The sequence below is a fragment of the Lepisosteus platostomus genome, chromosome 4 (genome assembly GCF_059453375.1).
Source record: "Lepisosteus platostomus isolate fLepPlt1 chromosome 4, fLepPlt1.hap1, whole genome shotgun sequence".
In the NCBI taxonomy this organism is placed as follows: Eukaryota; Metazoa; Chordata; class Actinopteri; order Semionotiformes; family Lepisosteidae; genus Lepisosteus; species Lepisosteus platostomus.
In genome coordinates, this window is record NC_142614.1 from 55865304 (window position 1) to 55882168 (window position 16865).

Below are 16865 nucleotides of genomic sequence, written 5' to 3' on the forward strand. Positions count from 1 at the left end.
GAATGAATAAAATAATTTTATTGAAAACGAGTTTGCGATTGTCTGGTCTTTAAATTCTGTAGATACGCGATTCCATATTATATTCCCTTTTAATCAAATTCTAAAAGTATGCTTGTTGACTCCGGTATCGCGTTAGTTAAAGACTTCGATGCTTAAAATGTTTAGGGAGAAATGGAATACTGGTGTGTATGTTTTCTTTAAAGTACCGAGACCAGCCATATACTGTATGTTTAAGTTCCAAAATTAATATCGTTTATGGGCTTCACACGCGTTGCAGTATGCTCAGGCACTAAGTAAAAGGAGATGCTTCGTATTGCTTGACTAATTTTAAAAACTAAGTTATAAATATAAAAATTGCAGGCGCTGCTCTGGTGCGTCGGCTCCTACACAGTGCCTGTCTGCCGTAAGCGTTACAATATACATACAGTACCCAACACTGCTTGTACCCATCTGTCATGTAAATAAAACACCTTGAATTGAATTGAATTGAGGGGAGAAGGGGGGGATACTAAAGCCAATACTGGCTCAATGGGCTTTGACGTGCTAATGCGTTAACGGTCCGGGTGTGGCAGGCTTCCAATGTCAACTCGACTCGATTAGAAGACAATGAACGTATTTTAGCCCTAAATGAATTAATAGCAAACATGGTTTACATAAAATACATTTTTCCAAGAAAGTTTATAATAATACGATCTATAGTTGAAATCTGAGCCTACTTTAAAAATAAAGGAAAAGCATTTTCAAAGAGCAATCACGCTGTGTTTATGAAGAAAAAGTGATTAGGTTTATGAGCAATCTAATTACCTATTCGCTTAAAATGCTATATAAAATAAAGTTTATTTAGAGATGAATGATCAGTGTCGCAGTTTAAATAATGTGAGTCAGGAAACTAACACAGCGCCACCGGATTTAATAACGCAATAAAAACGCTATAAAATAATGTGACACAGTACAGCACAGTACAACAATACTGACCATGACTTTAGAAGCATAAATTACCTTACACTCAATTTAAACACAAGCTGTCTTTCTGTATGAACCTCTAAGCTGGTTCATACAGAAAATGTAGAAATGCATTAGCCTGATCATGATTAAAAAACACATAATTAAACACGCGTTTGCGATTTAAATCAGAACACGATTTAAATCAATATAAATGTTTATATTGTAACGCATACTGTCCCGCCTCCATTTCTCTATAACAATTTACTGTTGCACACACACACACAATAGAAGCAGGAACCACTGTCAGAAGGGAAGATATATTCAAAATATCGCAAATATCGATCATGTTGCGATATTTTGAAATATAAAAGTCAATTGATTGTCCATAATATCGCTTACCTATTTTTTCGAAGAAATGTTTGTTAAAATAAAAGTCCAGCACCAGCTGGATTCGAACACACAACCTACCAGTTGGAAGTCACGCACCTAGACCAGTAGGCTACAAGACAGCTCGCATGTTCAGGTAGGCGAAACAGCCTTACACAGTCCTGCCGCAGTACACGGATATAATCATACCGTTATTAAATTCTTTAGATACGCGATTCCATATTATATTCCCTTTTAATCAAATTCTAAAAGTATGCTTGTTGACTCCGGTATCACGTTAGTTAAAGACTTCGAAGCTTACAATGTTTAGGGAGAAATGGAATACCGGTGTGTATTTTTCCTTGTGATATTTTAAGCTCTAGTTGAATGATAGGTGTCGCATTTTAAATCATTTTCGTAGCTAGAAATTATGAAACGCCCTGTTAAAAGCAAGGAAGTTTTTATGCCCCGTTGAAGTAAAACAAAATGCCTGACAAAGTATGGCTTGGACAGATTCCAAGTGCTTGTACAAATGTGCTAAAGAAATTATACTTTGAGTATACAGCTTGTCCAAAGTCATCCATTATTAATACTATTAGTAATATCTTCAGTAAAGGCTTTGATGCATAAATATTTCTGATAAAGGTAGGTTGTGTACTTCTGTCCAACTGAGCAATCTTGCTTTCATAATATATACCAACATTTTAATGACTGATGATTAACATGCTGTAATACACAGTTCAAAATTAAAGGCTCAAATGCTGTACATGAGAGGTTAAGCTCCCCCTGGCGGTTTTACAAGGCGACGCCGGATAGTTAGTCACGTGACACACGTGAAATGCGTGATACCGCGTGATACTGTGACACGCCCACCGGGGTATGCCGCGAAATACCTCACCCATTTTGAATGGCTGCATCTGTAAAATGTATCCAAGACAATAACTGGAAATAATGGGATTTTTCCAGACAAAGAAATGAATGGGAAATGGTTGATATACTAAGTGATTATTTCAAATGGAAATTATGGGATTTTTCTAGACAGTGATAGGGAAATGACTGATATACTAAGTGAGAATTTCATTTGGATGTTCACCAAGAAAGAAACAAACAATATGCTGCTTATGTAAAGTGTTACTATTATAACTAGTATTAACATAGAAGAGACACTTAGGGAGATTCAGAAGCCACTGACACAGCACTTCAAACAGTCATAATTATAGTACCCCATGGACTGGAAAATTACTAATGTACTACCAATCTATAAAAATGAAAACAAATTAACCAAGTAATTACAGACAAATAAGTCTATGACTAAACTAGATCTAAAAAGATCACATATTTGCAAATAGGGTCCTGGTTGATTGTCAACATCAATTTAGGGAGATCTTGCTTAACAAGCAAGAACAGCTGCTGGATACACAGCATACAATATGGTATATTTAAATTTTCAGTAGGCTTTCAATAAAGCTCCTTAAAACATTTAATTTAATTGACTATGGGGGAATGCATGTGTTTTATATAGTGATTTGGTTAATAAAATGAAAACAGAGACACAAAGAGTACATACAGTATAGGAAATACATGTTAAAAACAAAGTGATGTAATTAGTGGAATACCACTGGGATCTGTTCTAGGACCACTGCTCTTTTTAATTACATTAGTGATCTGTGTTCTAGCACAGGCATTAAACTAGTCAATTTTGCAGATTATACCCAAAATAAGAGGATTAGTAAGAAGTGTAGAAGCTACAAATTAAACTGAAAAGAGTTAGAGAAAATCCCGAACCAAACTAGGCAGATGATAGACATGTGCGACATTACATGTACGTAGAAAAATAATAAGCACTGAGTTACAGTAGGAGAGGATACTTATGAAAAAGATTTTGGTGTTTATGTTGCCACATCATTTATATTTGAAATATGAATAAGTATTTACGCCAAAAAATGAAGAGATATATAGTTAAAAGTGAAGAAATTGAAATCTAGCGGTGTTACGTTGTGCTGCAAAAGACCTCATTTAGAATATTGCGTACAATTTTGGTCACCAAGTTATAAAAAAGGAATCATTCAAGAGAATAGTAACCATATACATTTCCAGGTTTAAGAGAATATAAATTGCTGACAGGCTAATGGAATTGAGCCCTTTAAGTTCTGAACAGAAAAGACTGCGAGGTGACCTGGCGACTTGATACAGGTATTCAAACGTTTCCGAGGCATTGTCAAAGTCAACCCAGTGGACTTCTTCCGAAGATTGAAATTTGAACCAGGGGACGTACAATAAGTGTAAACTACTTGAAATTGCATTTACAATTGATAATTTTTTTATTGAAAGGGTTGTAGGACAAAGAAACAAGCAATTTAGCTATGTCCTCAAAGCCGATGACAAATTTCGATGACTTGTTTTTTTTTTTAAAGAAACCTCTGGCAGAGATCTTGGACCAATTATAGTAGCTGGCAGCTACCAAGCAGGCTAGAAGGCCCCAATGGCCCCCTCTCATTTACTGTATAACCTTTCTTATGATCTTAATTTGAACCTGAGTTAAACTAATGTTCCTTATTGTAGACTATTGAAATGGGAGTATTAAAATATGTATTGTAAAGCATTTGTAATAATAATAAACAATTATTTAAAAAGATACACAGGCCAGTGTTAAATATTAAGAAGTTAAATACAAGTGCTTATACTTACAAGTGTTAATAATAGTTATACAAGTTAAATATTAACTTAACCGTACTATACTAAAAGTTAGATATCTATAAATGAATATAGAGTTCCTTGCAAGAATATGCTGTATTTAGCTTTTGCAGTCTTTTCACATTTTGTTGCCTTAAAAAGTCATGACCTTTTAAAGTAGAAATTAATATTTCCTATATATTGTACACAACCTACTCTACACTTTCAAAGCTAAAAACAGACAAAAATAGATGATTAATATGGAAATATAAATATGGAAATGGAAAAGTGTTGATTGTATGACTATTCAAACCCCTTGCTGTGGCAAACGTAATTTAGCTGCACAAAAATATATTAATGAGCCACACAATTAGTTGTCTGTCTGCTTGCAATAATTGTGGTTCTCATGGCTTCAAAATAAAAAAAAAAACTGTCTCAGTGAGATTCTTCAGTCAGGTAGTGAATTTCTAGCAAAACCCTACTATGAAGGGTTTTTAAAACAAGTCAGGGAAAAAGGTTGTATAAAGACACAGATTAGGAAGATGAGAAGGTTACATTATGCCACTCAGATACTGCCTCGGGCAAGGAGGAAACTGACTGCAAATGCTACTGAAAGACCGTCAACAACTTCAAAAGAGTTCAATAAATTAGTTGGGGAAAAAATGTGCATGATTCAGAAATATTCTAGGCACTCCAGAAAATGGGCCTGTGTGGAATATTGGAAAGACCATTTTATATCTTGCATGGTGTTTGCAATACAGAACAGATCATTCCAAATTCCATAGATTATTCCATATAGATTGTTTTTCTGATGTTTTCTGTTTGGTGCAGAACATCTCTCTGTCAATACCACCCTTAAGAGCTCCAGCAGGAACTTGCGAGAGCTTGAGCAAATCCGCCAAGAAGAATGGACAATATCATTAATATAATATAATTAATTATAATTATAGAGATTTACCCAAAATTACCTGCAGCTGTAATTGCTGCCAAAGGTGTTTCCACCAAATATTGACTTCATGTGTTTGAATACTGTAGGTATTTAATATGATGATGATATTTCATTTGTTTAAGCTGGGTAGGTAGTGCATGGATACCTTTGGCACTGTTGATATCGCATTGATATACAGACTTCTTTGTTAAATTCTTATGAATAGTAAAAGTCTATTTGCACTGTTTATTTTGTGAGAGTAGAACGTAAAGGCAACTGAAGGTTCATAGAAATAAACATTTTATAGGGAATGCATTTTAAGTCAAAACATAGAGAGGTAGATGTCTCTACTTTCCATGGTTTAAAAACTTTTGCTTTCATTTGGGAAATGGATGGTTTCTTACTATAAAACATACCAGAAAAGCGCATAAAAACATTGCACAGAGCAGTCCAGCAATTGGGAAGACATTACTATTACCCATAAAAAACTGTTTGAAAACATCTATTCGGAGAAACCCAAAACATTCTGATAACCCTTTCATGTTACACATCATTTGGACTCCATTTCATAACAGAAAATCACAGACAGTAAGCTTCCAATGACAGTGTAACTGTACAAAGCAAAAAGCTGTTCTTCCCTATAAGATGTGCTTATAAAACCACAAGAGTCCTGAAGTAAACATGGATGTGATTGCAAACACAGAGCAAAGTACAGAGCAAATCTTACAAGCAGTGAACTTACATTAGGGTAATTATAGACAAATCCTAATATTAGTTGACAATCTTATTTTTGTGGAGTTTGTCAAAATTGAGATATATGAAATGATGTTTAACACTTATTTAACAATAAAAGCTGTTCTAAGCAAATAATAATAATGTAGATATTCCCATAAATACCTGGAGTAGACACAGCCGATGCCAATAAACATGACCGAAAGATACAACAGAGTCAAGAAGAGATTAATGAATTCATTCTTACACAGGGCTAGTTGCATTGCCCTTTGATTGATTTAGTTACCTGAAAGACTGCTGAAAAAAATGCTTGCAAGCATTTTATGATTCTTTAATACTGAATATTAACATTGCTAAACTAGACTTAGAATTTAATAATTCTATAGATTGTTCTGACTTAAGAACTCCTGTTCAATCCAATGCATGCATTCATCTGAAGCTCGCAAAAGAATGCTTGAAACTATAAATGCTGGGATTCATTTTACACCTGAGGAGAATGTAGGAACCAAAAGATTGTCACCACAGATGGGTTAGTGAAGTGAGTTAAAACCTACAGCTGTGCTGCATGACACATATCCTGCCTGGATATGTCGCCAATGACACATGGACCTTGTATTTCAGAGAGAACATGTTGTGCTTTTTCAAGTTAAACCCACAGTGGCTGAAGAAGGTGCAACATTGGAGCAACAACACACATTTCAAAGGACAGATCTTCCAAAGCTACAGCTATGAAATGTCAGCGCACCTAAAAACCACAACAAATGTTTTCAGTATTTGACAGATGCACTTCATTCTGTATTCCTAACATTCTTACATATTTATACAACCTAGTGAGCCCTTCAAACTCTCCTGACCCCAAAAGAGACATGAGTAAATGTCTAAATTACAATATAATCAACTCGACCATCTGTATCGGAGCATCTTATAGGCTCCGAGAAGAATTTGAATAATTGAAATCATGGAACAAAGAAAAATTGATGAGATCTTCCAAATGAAGGATATTCTGATATCTTTCCAATTTTCAGAAAACCTACTGTAATAATGATTACAGAAGCTATAAAGTATATTGTTAAAAATAGCCTTGCCAAACAAATGAGAAAACAGGTTCCACCCAACCTCTTATATTGAAGCCATATTCTGTTGTTATAAGAAAAGGCAACTGTTAAATTAAATTGTTAGTAATAAGATCTGTGCACTAAATTAAATGCAATAAACAAATTCAAACATCTGAAAAATAATGCATTCGTGTTTAATTTACTATCCTTAATCTGCTATTAGAACTTGCTGGTGCATGGGTTGTAATGCCAATTAGAATATCGGATAAATATTAAACATTTCCTCTCAAATAAACCAGAGCAAATGAGGATTGTGTACATATTGCTGAAATGTTGAGGGCAAGCAGTTATCACAGCAAAATTCAAATTTTCTTTTTCTACAGGGGGTTGAAGCTGGATTGTGTGATCAAATGTTCTAGTTAGATAAGAAAACTATTCAATCTGATGCAAAACAGTCTACAAAACATTGTATAAAGGAGTGCCTCCTGTGATTGGTTTTAAATGCACTTCCATGTCATTTCCACCACAGGGCATAAGTGGAAATAATGTGCAAGTGCTTTTAAAACCAAGATGAGGAGGCACTTCATTACCAAAAGGCTTGTAGAAATATGGGACAAGCTACCCAGCCATGGTGTAGAAGCCAATTATTTGTCTTCTTTTGAGAAGATGAGATCATTGGATCAATTAAAATAATCTGCCTATGAATTTTTAATGCTGCTAGTAAATATGACAAAGACATGAAAAGCAGAAGACTGTGAACTCTTTTCTGCACATTTTGCATATAATGCAATTCATTAGTGCATTCACTTAATGCAAAATTAATTAAGGGGAATATGTTTAAGCAAATCTGAATGCTCAGACTGATACTGAATAAGTAAACATTTTTAAAAAATGCAGCTATGCAGCCAAAGGTGGTCCACCTGTAGCAATTCATGCCGGTGAAAACTCATACAATGAACGTATTATAGTTTTTAATTTTTCTTTGTGGTTTTTGCTGATATTTAAACATCTTTCACCTACTAAAGCATTTATTTTGAGAATTTAAGTTTTGATTTAAACTGTTCACGAGAATGGGATATTTTTCAAAAGGAGTTAATATTTATACAAGGCTTTTCAAACAGACCTTAGCATCCATGAATTAGTATTCAAACCCATACACCCATAGTAACAAGGTAGTAACAAACACACCTTTCCAATCATAAAGACTGTCCCTGTTCAGCAACTTTTGCAGGTAGATCACTATTGACTTCAACATAGACAAACTTAAGAGGGAGAAACATGAGAGACGCACCTTAAGGTGGCCTTGAAGTATCCTGATTTTATGAGACAAACATGAATAATTTCTTCACGTTTTTTAAAAAATAAAATATCAAACGTCTGATGCTTTACATCATGATATCAATACCTTCTATCAATTTTATATTCTTCCAGTTCCCAGTCGCCTATTCTTCAACTCAGCTTGCCACAACAATCTTGAAAGCAGTAAAGGAAGACTGAGGAGTGTACAGTACATGTCTCCCCACACAGCCACTGATCCAGCTGTAAGTTTTACAATGTCTTAGGCTTCTTACTTACATCATCGCAAGCTACCAGAGAATGATTCAAAGGACTCAAAGGCCCAAGCTGTGCGCTGAGTGAGTTCTCTGCTGATAGAGCCACTAGGAATCCCCAAGCATGGAATTTCCTACAGCAGGCGTTACCAGCCCTTTTCCAATTATGGCACATTTTAAATGCAATAAAGGTGTGGTGTCCATTCTATCCGATACTCATTATTTTACATTTTCTTTAAACTCAAATACTGTATGGCAAAGTCAAGCAAATTACAACGTACTTTAATAACATTAGACTCATGTGAAATGTGAAAGTTCCTTATTAGCAATTATAATTCAGCCAGTGGTTTAGTAAATATATCGCCTAAACATGTGGTTTCCAAGAGCAAAGAACAAGAATAACACAGAAAATATCGGTTATGTTAATTTTGTAATACCAAATGGTTTGGATTAAACGTTCTGCCTTTCTGCCAACCACAAATTACAAATCCCGCATTTCCTGTTTTTTGGAGGGTTGATCTATAGTCTTATTCCATTTTCTGCAGGAAATCCACTGATAAGGTTTGAGTTTGAGAAAAAACTGTTGAAGTCGGCTTTAAGAACATGAATGGCTTAGACTGATGTGAAAACAAATATGGCCATTGTCTTCATAACTGAGGGTGAAATGGGGAAGCATCAGTGTGTAGGAAGTGCTTTACAAATAATATGTGGATAAAAATAGAGATAATGATTTTTCTGCAAGAAGCTTCAATAATGACAGTCTGAAAAAAAAACATGGGAATTAATCACGTATGAGAAAGATAGGGTATTTTGGGATTTGACCAGAAAGGAGGCAAAAAATGGAGGTGGATATTAGGAGAAGGGAGGAAAATGAATTAGTGGAAGCTCAGGCTATTAGCGACGTGTGGGTTGCTAACAACTACACTTGAGGGATTTGTATTAGGTAGGGAAAGCTCAGATTTCCACAAAGGGGAAAGTGGAAGGAAAAATATTGATGTAAGGCATACTGTTAATAGCAAGTAAGCAGCTGAATGTAAAAATTGGGAAATGGGAAAAACGGCTTCAGAAAAAAACAAACTCCCTCAAAACAAAATGGAGAAGCACACAATTTAATTAAGGGTCTCTTGAGGAAGGGTAAGATTGAGCTTTTGAATATATTTGTAATCCAATGCAGACCTTATTCCTTATTCCTTCCTTATTAGAAAACCCTATAATTAGTTCAGAGGAGTTTTTACTTTCACATATTGTTCTTTCTTCATTACATGTGAAAGCCATTCTTTTGAGGCAAAAAGAACTCCACAATGTTGTATATTTATTTACTTGCTTTGAGTTGCAGTGGACTCTTGTTAGCAACATTCCTTGCACCAGTGCTCAGCAAAATATCCTTTTGTCTAACTGTCAGCCTATAGGGACAAGTGTTCTACTATGTTAATGTTTCAAAATATTGCCAATTGTCCATCTAGACATGAGAGTTCTCGTCCTGTTAGGCTGCAAGTCTCTCAGACGAGAAGTGAATTTGAGTAATAAGAGGTAAATTGCATAAGTATTTAGAAAACACATGACTTGATGAAAAATAACCGGCATTGTTTTTTTCTTTATGTACAGCATGTTAAGAAAACTTGAATCAGACCTGCATTTGGCGTAGATTGATAATGCAAACAATTTTAAGGTATGCTGTAAAGAAAGCAAATTAAATCTCACTTTTCCTCTTTGAAAACTAGTGTATAGATTTTACACTTGTGTAGACCTAAAAAAATGCAAAATAAAGAGATGCAGAGCCTCATTAAAATCTTTTGTTTGTAGCTGGCTGTCAGGAAGCATGTTTTAAGTGCCTCTGAAATACTGTTCATTCAGAAATCTCAGCTACCCACTCATCAGCTGTATGGTAGCATAATTTATCAAAAAATGTCAACAGAACTGGCAACAGATCTTTAAAAACTAAATATGCAGCTCAATAGAAGATAAAATACCAGTACACTGAATGTTTCATTTCTAATTCTAATTCATATATTGCAAGTTCTTTTCCTTGTTATGTTTTGAATACTGGACCACCTTGGTTCACATTTATGGTACACACAATCATAATCATTTGAATCGTCTGAACATTAAAGTTCACATTTTTTCAAATAAGTGTTCTCTATAACAATTACATTACACAATTGCATAATGATAAAGTATACATATCTGAAGACAAGAAATAATTAAGAAATAATAATGATTTTTATAGAACTCACTTTATAGAATATGAAAAGAACAGGATACCATTATTATTATTATTGTTATTATACAGCTATAATCAGGTTTTCTTGTGTACTTTTAGTTAGGTTAAAATCCATGACATAATTGTAGTGCAGTATCTTTGAAGAATTGTCAAATGTGGTTATGCACATGTCAATGGAAAATTATCTACAGGACCAGTTGTAATGATGTACTGTAACACAGGTAAATTAAAGACAAAAACAGTGCATTTCACATTAAATGTCACTGGTCTTGACTGAATCAAATTAAGCAATGAGATTTGAGAATTGCTAAAGCAAAGATTGGTGCACTGAAAGCCTTTAATATCAAATATGACTCGAAACCTCAAACTCATAAGGTGCAAATGCATAGTGTCGTTTTGGTATTAAAATGCACTTCAAAAGTAAATCAATAAAGATCTTGAAAGAATCTGGACCATCAAGCTCATAGGAGAACTTATATTAGTGCTTTGCTTATGCCATGTGTTGGGATAACAAGAGCTCCTGTGCACTACCAGTAGTCCAAGCTTTCCACTCATTATTTATGCAGTGACGGGTGGCCAAACATGGTTCAGTGGACAAAGTCAATTGATGTATCTGCTTAAATAAAACTTCAGTATCATTGGTGGCTGTTCATATATACACATGATGTATAAATAAAAGAAAAGGTCATGCAAATGCCACTTACCATAATTCCAGTAAGAAGGCAAACTCCTTTTCCACAGTATGTATTTGGTACCATGTCCCCGTATCCAATAGACAGAAATGTTATTGAAATCAGCCACATTGCTCCAAGAAAGTTGCTAGTGACATCTTGGTTGTCATGGTATCTGGAACCCAGAACACAGTTACTACATCAGAACTCTTATACACATTGCAAATGAACTACAATCTACTCATTGTCACAAACTGTGGCTAAAAATAAGGTGCTTAAAAAAGAAACAAGCTCGCTGAAAGACAACCTTCCTGCTGCAGGGATATTAACATCTGGATTGTCAGATGAAGATGACAAGAAATAATTAGTTTAAAATCCTACAGTATATGTGAGATTCCATAGTTATGTATACCTTTTCAGTCATTATCCTCGCTACATGTCTGAAATGCCTAAATCAATGTCCACGTATTCATATAGCATTAAGAAGGCTTTGAACTAAAGAAGTTGAAAAATCTAAATTTTTGTGCTACTCTATAAGCTTTTAAAAATGTGAAATCAATGCTATGGGTTTGAAATGTTCAAAACAGTTACCTTTAAATTATGTGACAGAAGTGGAATATTAAAGTACAGTAGCTTACAGGATTGTCCAGGCAATTACAAAATGCACTGTCAATAAAAACCAGGTGTTGAGCATTTGATAGTTCAACAGCTCAGCACAATGGTACAACCTCTTATTCTGATTAAAAAATATAAATTCATTATTCATTAATTAAAATGAAAATTTGAGGGAGTTAAAATGAAAAGGTTTGGTAATTTACTAATTGGGGAAACAAGACAATAAACCTAAAACTGACAATTTTCTAGATATGTGAAAGCGGGCTTCATTAATGTCCCTTAATCTAACATATTACTTCAATATTCAATCATGGGCCACTAAAACTGTAGCTTCAGTTAGGCATTAGACAAATCCAATAAATCCAGAGATATGTCTTACAGATGTATCATATTTAATTAGCTGCACATTCATTTCACTTGGTGAGCAATGACAGCAAGTCTCTTCATTCAAAAGCACTGAACCACATAAATGTTTAAGATTCTGTAAGTAGAATGGTATAGCCATACCTATAAATGAAAAATGGCATTGATAGAATTCATTATATTATTACACATTCAAATTTAATTTTCTCAAAAATTCGCTCATAGATTAATAACTGTCTAAACATAAAGTTCCAAAGCTGTTTAATGTATAAGAGCAAATGTTAAGAAGACTATGCATCTTTTGTTGAAATAAGGTCACAGTTTCACAGGAAAGAACTGTGGCCAATGACAAAAAGAATAAATCCATAATGGAGGTCTGGGGTCTTGATCAGAAAGGGTATTTAACTGAATGCGTGCTGAAGGGTTAATGATCAACAGCAAGAAAATAAATATTTGATTTCAAGATTATTATAAACATTTTATGGAGTTAAGGAGAATTTCTGTCTTACAGCTATCTCTGAAGAATATATGGAATGACATTTGTAATTTACTATTTGTCTCCTTAGAAACAATATTGCAAACCTAAATAATAAAACTTTTGAGTTCTACCTTCCCATGCAAGACAGAATGGATTAATTTGATTTGTATGGATGCACCTCTAGTTGTGGGAATAGAATACAAAACTGTTTTCCAGTACCATGAAATCAGGCTATAGTACTTAACAGTACTATACAAATTGTATTTTAAACTCCTTATGTAATCAAATCATGGATTTGTACTGCCAGCAGTGCAAAGTATGTGGAGAGACATTAGCTCAAGGTGAAAGCCAAGTTCTGCTCAGTGTGATATTACACAGACTTTCTCTCTCAGCTGGGGTTGAAGCAGCTCACACGGGTCTAAGACTGTTTGCTTATCAAGCCTTATCCTCTGCTCTGCTGTCATGTTCAGGAAATTAATTCTGACTCTGAGGGTGTTCTCCAATTCCTCCTCTTCTTTATCAAATCCCTCTTGGTCCAGGCTGATGGGTACAGCACATGTTGAAAAAAAAATGCATGAAGCACTTTTGTCTAGTTCTTGTCTCCAGCTATAAGAAGGACAGAATAAATTGTGTGCTTTCAGGTAGCTTCAGTACAAGCTGCAGGATGTAGTGTGCTGCCTTCTTTTTTCCCATTAAGATTTTTTGCGGAATGGAAAATACTGAAATTATATTTATATGGCACATCAGTAAAAGCTGTAAAAGCTATGATCAAAAGAGCATCTAAACTTTAAGACTAGAAAGTATCAATCTTCAAGCACCTTCCCCCACAAGTACAATTACTACCATTTATTGCCAACACATAAAAGCACGGACTAATGTCATTTACAACCAGGAAGGGTGAAAAAGTTACTAATGAAAAAAGGAAGAGAGCATTAATTGAACAGTGACCTTCAAGTATGAGGGAAACCAAAAAATAAGGGTTCTGTGTAATAGTCCTCCAAATACAGCAACTGTCCCTGATGATAGGGAAGAACCTTAAAATTAATACAATAAACTGCATTCACGTTCTGTACTCCAAAACTTCTTTTAAATTCCAGCATTAAGTATTCACAAGCCTTTATCAGGACATACTCGTGTGATACAGGAAAGATCATTAAACATGAGCTGAGAGATTCCTTTTAAAACAAAAGAAAGCTTAGCAGTAATTACTGTACAAACTCTTGGTGGACTCAACCTTTGGAAAAAGAGGTTACACCTATTTGGTGCAGTATTTTCAAATCAGATAAGGTCTCATTATAACTATAAGAATGTCAGAGGACAAATAAAAGAGAGAAAATTAACAGTGGCAGGTTCACTATCTGGTAAAAAAGGAAATGTCATAAAATAGCTCCAGTTACTTACCAGGTCATAATACAAGGCATTGTCGTATTTTAAATGTCATTTAAAAGGATTTTATGTTTTTGGTAACCTAGTCTTTCAAGACATAACATTAAAAAAAAACACTCCGTACAGACACTAAATTCTATAGTTCCTTTGCATACTGCAACAGATCATCAGGAAGATAAGTCTGATTTCATTTATTATTCAGTCAGTAGACTTCTAAGTTGTCTGCCATCTTCACTAACTCTCTTTGTACACTGCCAACACCTACTCATCAGTCTGTACTTCCAAAGCTTGGTAAATATCTACCAACAGTGCTTTATTACATTATGTGGTATATCAACAATATCTTTACCAATCTCTACAGTATTTTAATAGTACTATATTCCTAGACAACCTAATTGATAGTTTTATATTCTGATTTGTTTACTGTCACCATAACACCAAGCCCAAGTCCTAGATTGCAAAGAAGAAATACTCTATACTAAGAAATAACACTCTTCATTTGATTTAACTTTGATTTCAGAAACAGTATGTCTTTCTTAACTAACTTAGCAGACTAATTTCAGTGTTACTTTCTAGTTTGACATAGTATGTCAAAATCATGATAAAGAGCTTTGACAAAGCTTCTCATAAATAATTGAACCCTACAAAATCAAACCATAGATAGTGGGTGTCAATCTAACAAGGGAATTCAGGGATAATGGTGGTAATTGAGAACAAGTTACCGATATATTTGCAAATGGTATATTTTGTTGGCACAAGTCCTGCCACCAAGAGCAACAAGTGTACAATTCTCATCAAATATACTCAGTGACTTGCTAGAGATGGACACTGAAAGTGACTATGTCCCACAAAAGCTACATTTAATATTACCCAACACAGGATATTTTTAAACTTATTTATGCTTTGTTAGTAATACAAATGTATTGTATTACATTAATTTCTCATCTGTATTTATAAGTGCAGTGTAAAAACCTAATTATAAACACTAAATTATTAAACTAAAATAATCAATATTTATGGCATTTGTATTATGTTTTTCACACCATAAGATCCAAAAGTACTTCATCTACAGCAGGAAACACATTTCATCCACACCTACTTGGGTGTAGAGCAGCAATGTACACTTGGGTGTATAATCAATTGAATTAAGGGCAAATGTACGGAGCACAGGACATCTAAAATAGAACAGACCAGTAGTCCTGAACCCATCCACACCAGTAGATGTTCAGCACAGTAGTCCTGAACCCATGACAGCACCACATTCTGCACAGTATTCCCAGTAACATGTTGGAGCATTCTTTTGGCAGTGCTGTTTCAGATGAAAAGAGCTACTTATTGTACTACTCCCCCACTTCTTACAGGCATTTTGTTTTCCTTAGAGGTCTCCCAAGACTTGCCCACTGACCAGACCCAGTCTTGTTTAGCTTTTTTCTTTATCCATTATTGTTTGGTAGCATATTGATTCAAACAATTACAAAGTACAACACTTAGGCTTTATGACAGAAACAGACAGGAAGTCGGGGAAACTTCCAGTCATGCCCAGGAGCTGAGCTTGTGAGCTTCACACAGCTTGTGAGAAGGATGGTCTGCCTTTCCTATCTAGATATTGTTAGAAACATTACCTCAATGGTCACAGGTTTTACATGAGGCAAATGTATTTGTATTTATTTTTATACATGACAGGAGTCAGTATGCATTCTTTTCTTTCCCATGTATTTCTTTGTAGATAACTCATCTTCGGATGACACACTAATCAGATTGTGACAGCACAAATTCAAGTATGAATAAGTCAGAACTTAGCAGTTCCTGCTCTTTCGATGAATAATTTTACTGGAGTATGAAATGAATTTTCATTTAAATGGAATTAAAATATTAATATCTGTCTCTCAATCTTCAAGAACCCAGGTGCTTCAGTTTGGCTGACAGTCTACCTCCCTTGGAATTAAGATATGCAGACTGCCAATAAGTAGGGAAACAAATTATTCCTTCAATAGCTTAAAATCAAAGATTTGAGCTCTAAAAATGTGAACTATGAATTTAATAGAAATTATAAAAAGACAAAAATTGAGATGTACGAGGCAAAAAAAATCTCATTATAGTGTATATTTCATTTCTTAATAGCTAAAACTAAACTTTTCTTTTCACATCCTTGTACTTGAAAATTCTCAAGACTAAAAAAAAGCAGGATAAATAAATAAAACCTCACTTTAGAATCTGAATACAGGTGATCCCCATGATACTGAGTTTTTTCACCATTTGACATTGGAGTGAAAATGTCTGGGAAAGTTGGGGGAGCGGATTTTAAATAAGCACCATGTTTTGCAGATCATCCCATACTCTTACTCTTCTCTTCTTACTCTTTCCCCATTTGCTCAGCTTTAATATAATGTTATTTCTTCCTGTGTTTTTTAAACAAAATTTAAATAAACAATACAGAGCAGCACAGTATATTAAAAACATAAACACTCAGACCGCACAGTCCCACAGTAATTAGCATTGCTGCTGCACAGTACTGGGGCCCTGGGTTGTTGTCTGTGTGGAATTTGTATGTTCTCCCTGTATTCGCATAGATTTCCTCTGGGAGCACCGTTTTCCTTCTACAATCCAAAGGCATACTTGTAGGTTAATTGGCTTCTGGCAAAATTGACCTTGTTGGGAATGTCTGTGTTTGTTTGTGCCCTGTGACAGACTGGCATCACATCCAGGGTGTATCCTGCCCTGTGCCTGTTGCTTGCCAGGATAGGCTCTGGCACCCCTGTGACCCCCTATTAGATAAAACAGTTAGAAAATGGATGTATGGATCAAACAACACTCCATGTAGTTAACAGATAGCGAGTGGTAGGTGGAACTATGCAGTTGCTAGGATATGAAATGGCCTTGTC

At 34.8% G+C, this 16865-nt stretch overlaps 1 protein-coding gene across 1 annotated transcript in view; it reads right to left on the reverse strand.

Moving 5' to 3' along the window:
• kcnn2 (potassium calcium-activated channel subfamily N member 2) overlaps nucleotides 1–16865 on the reverse strand; it is a 77897-nt gene that overhangs the window by 15271 nt on the left and 45761 nt on the right. The window contains exon 4 of the mRNA XM_088629939.1: nucleotides 11175–11316. Coding sequence (XP_088486065.1) covers nucleotides 11175–11316 — 142 coding nt within the window. The remainder of the gene's footprint in view (nucleotides 1–11174; nucleotides 11317–16865) is intronic.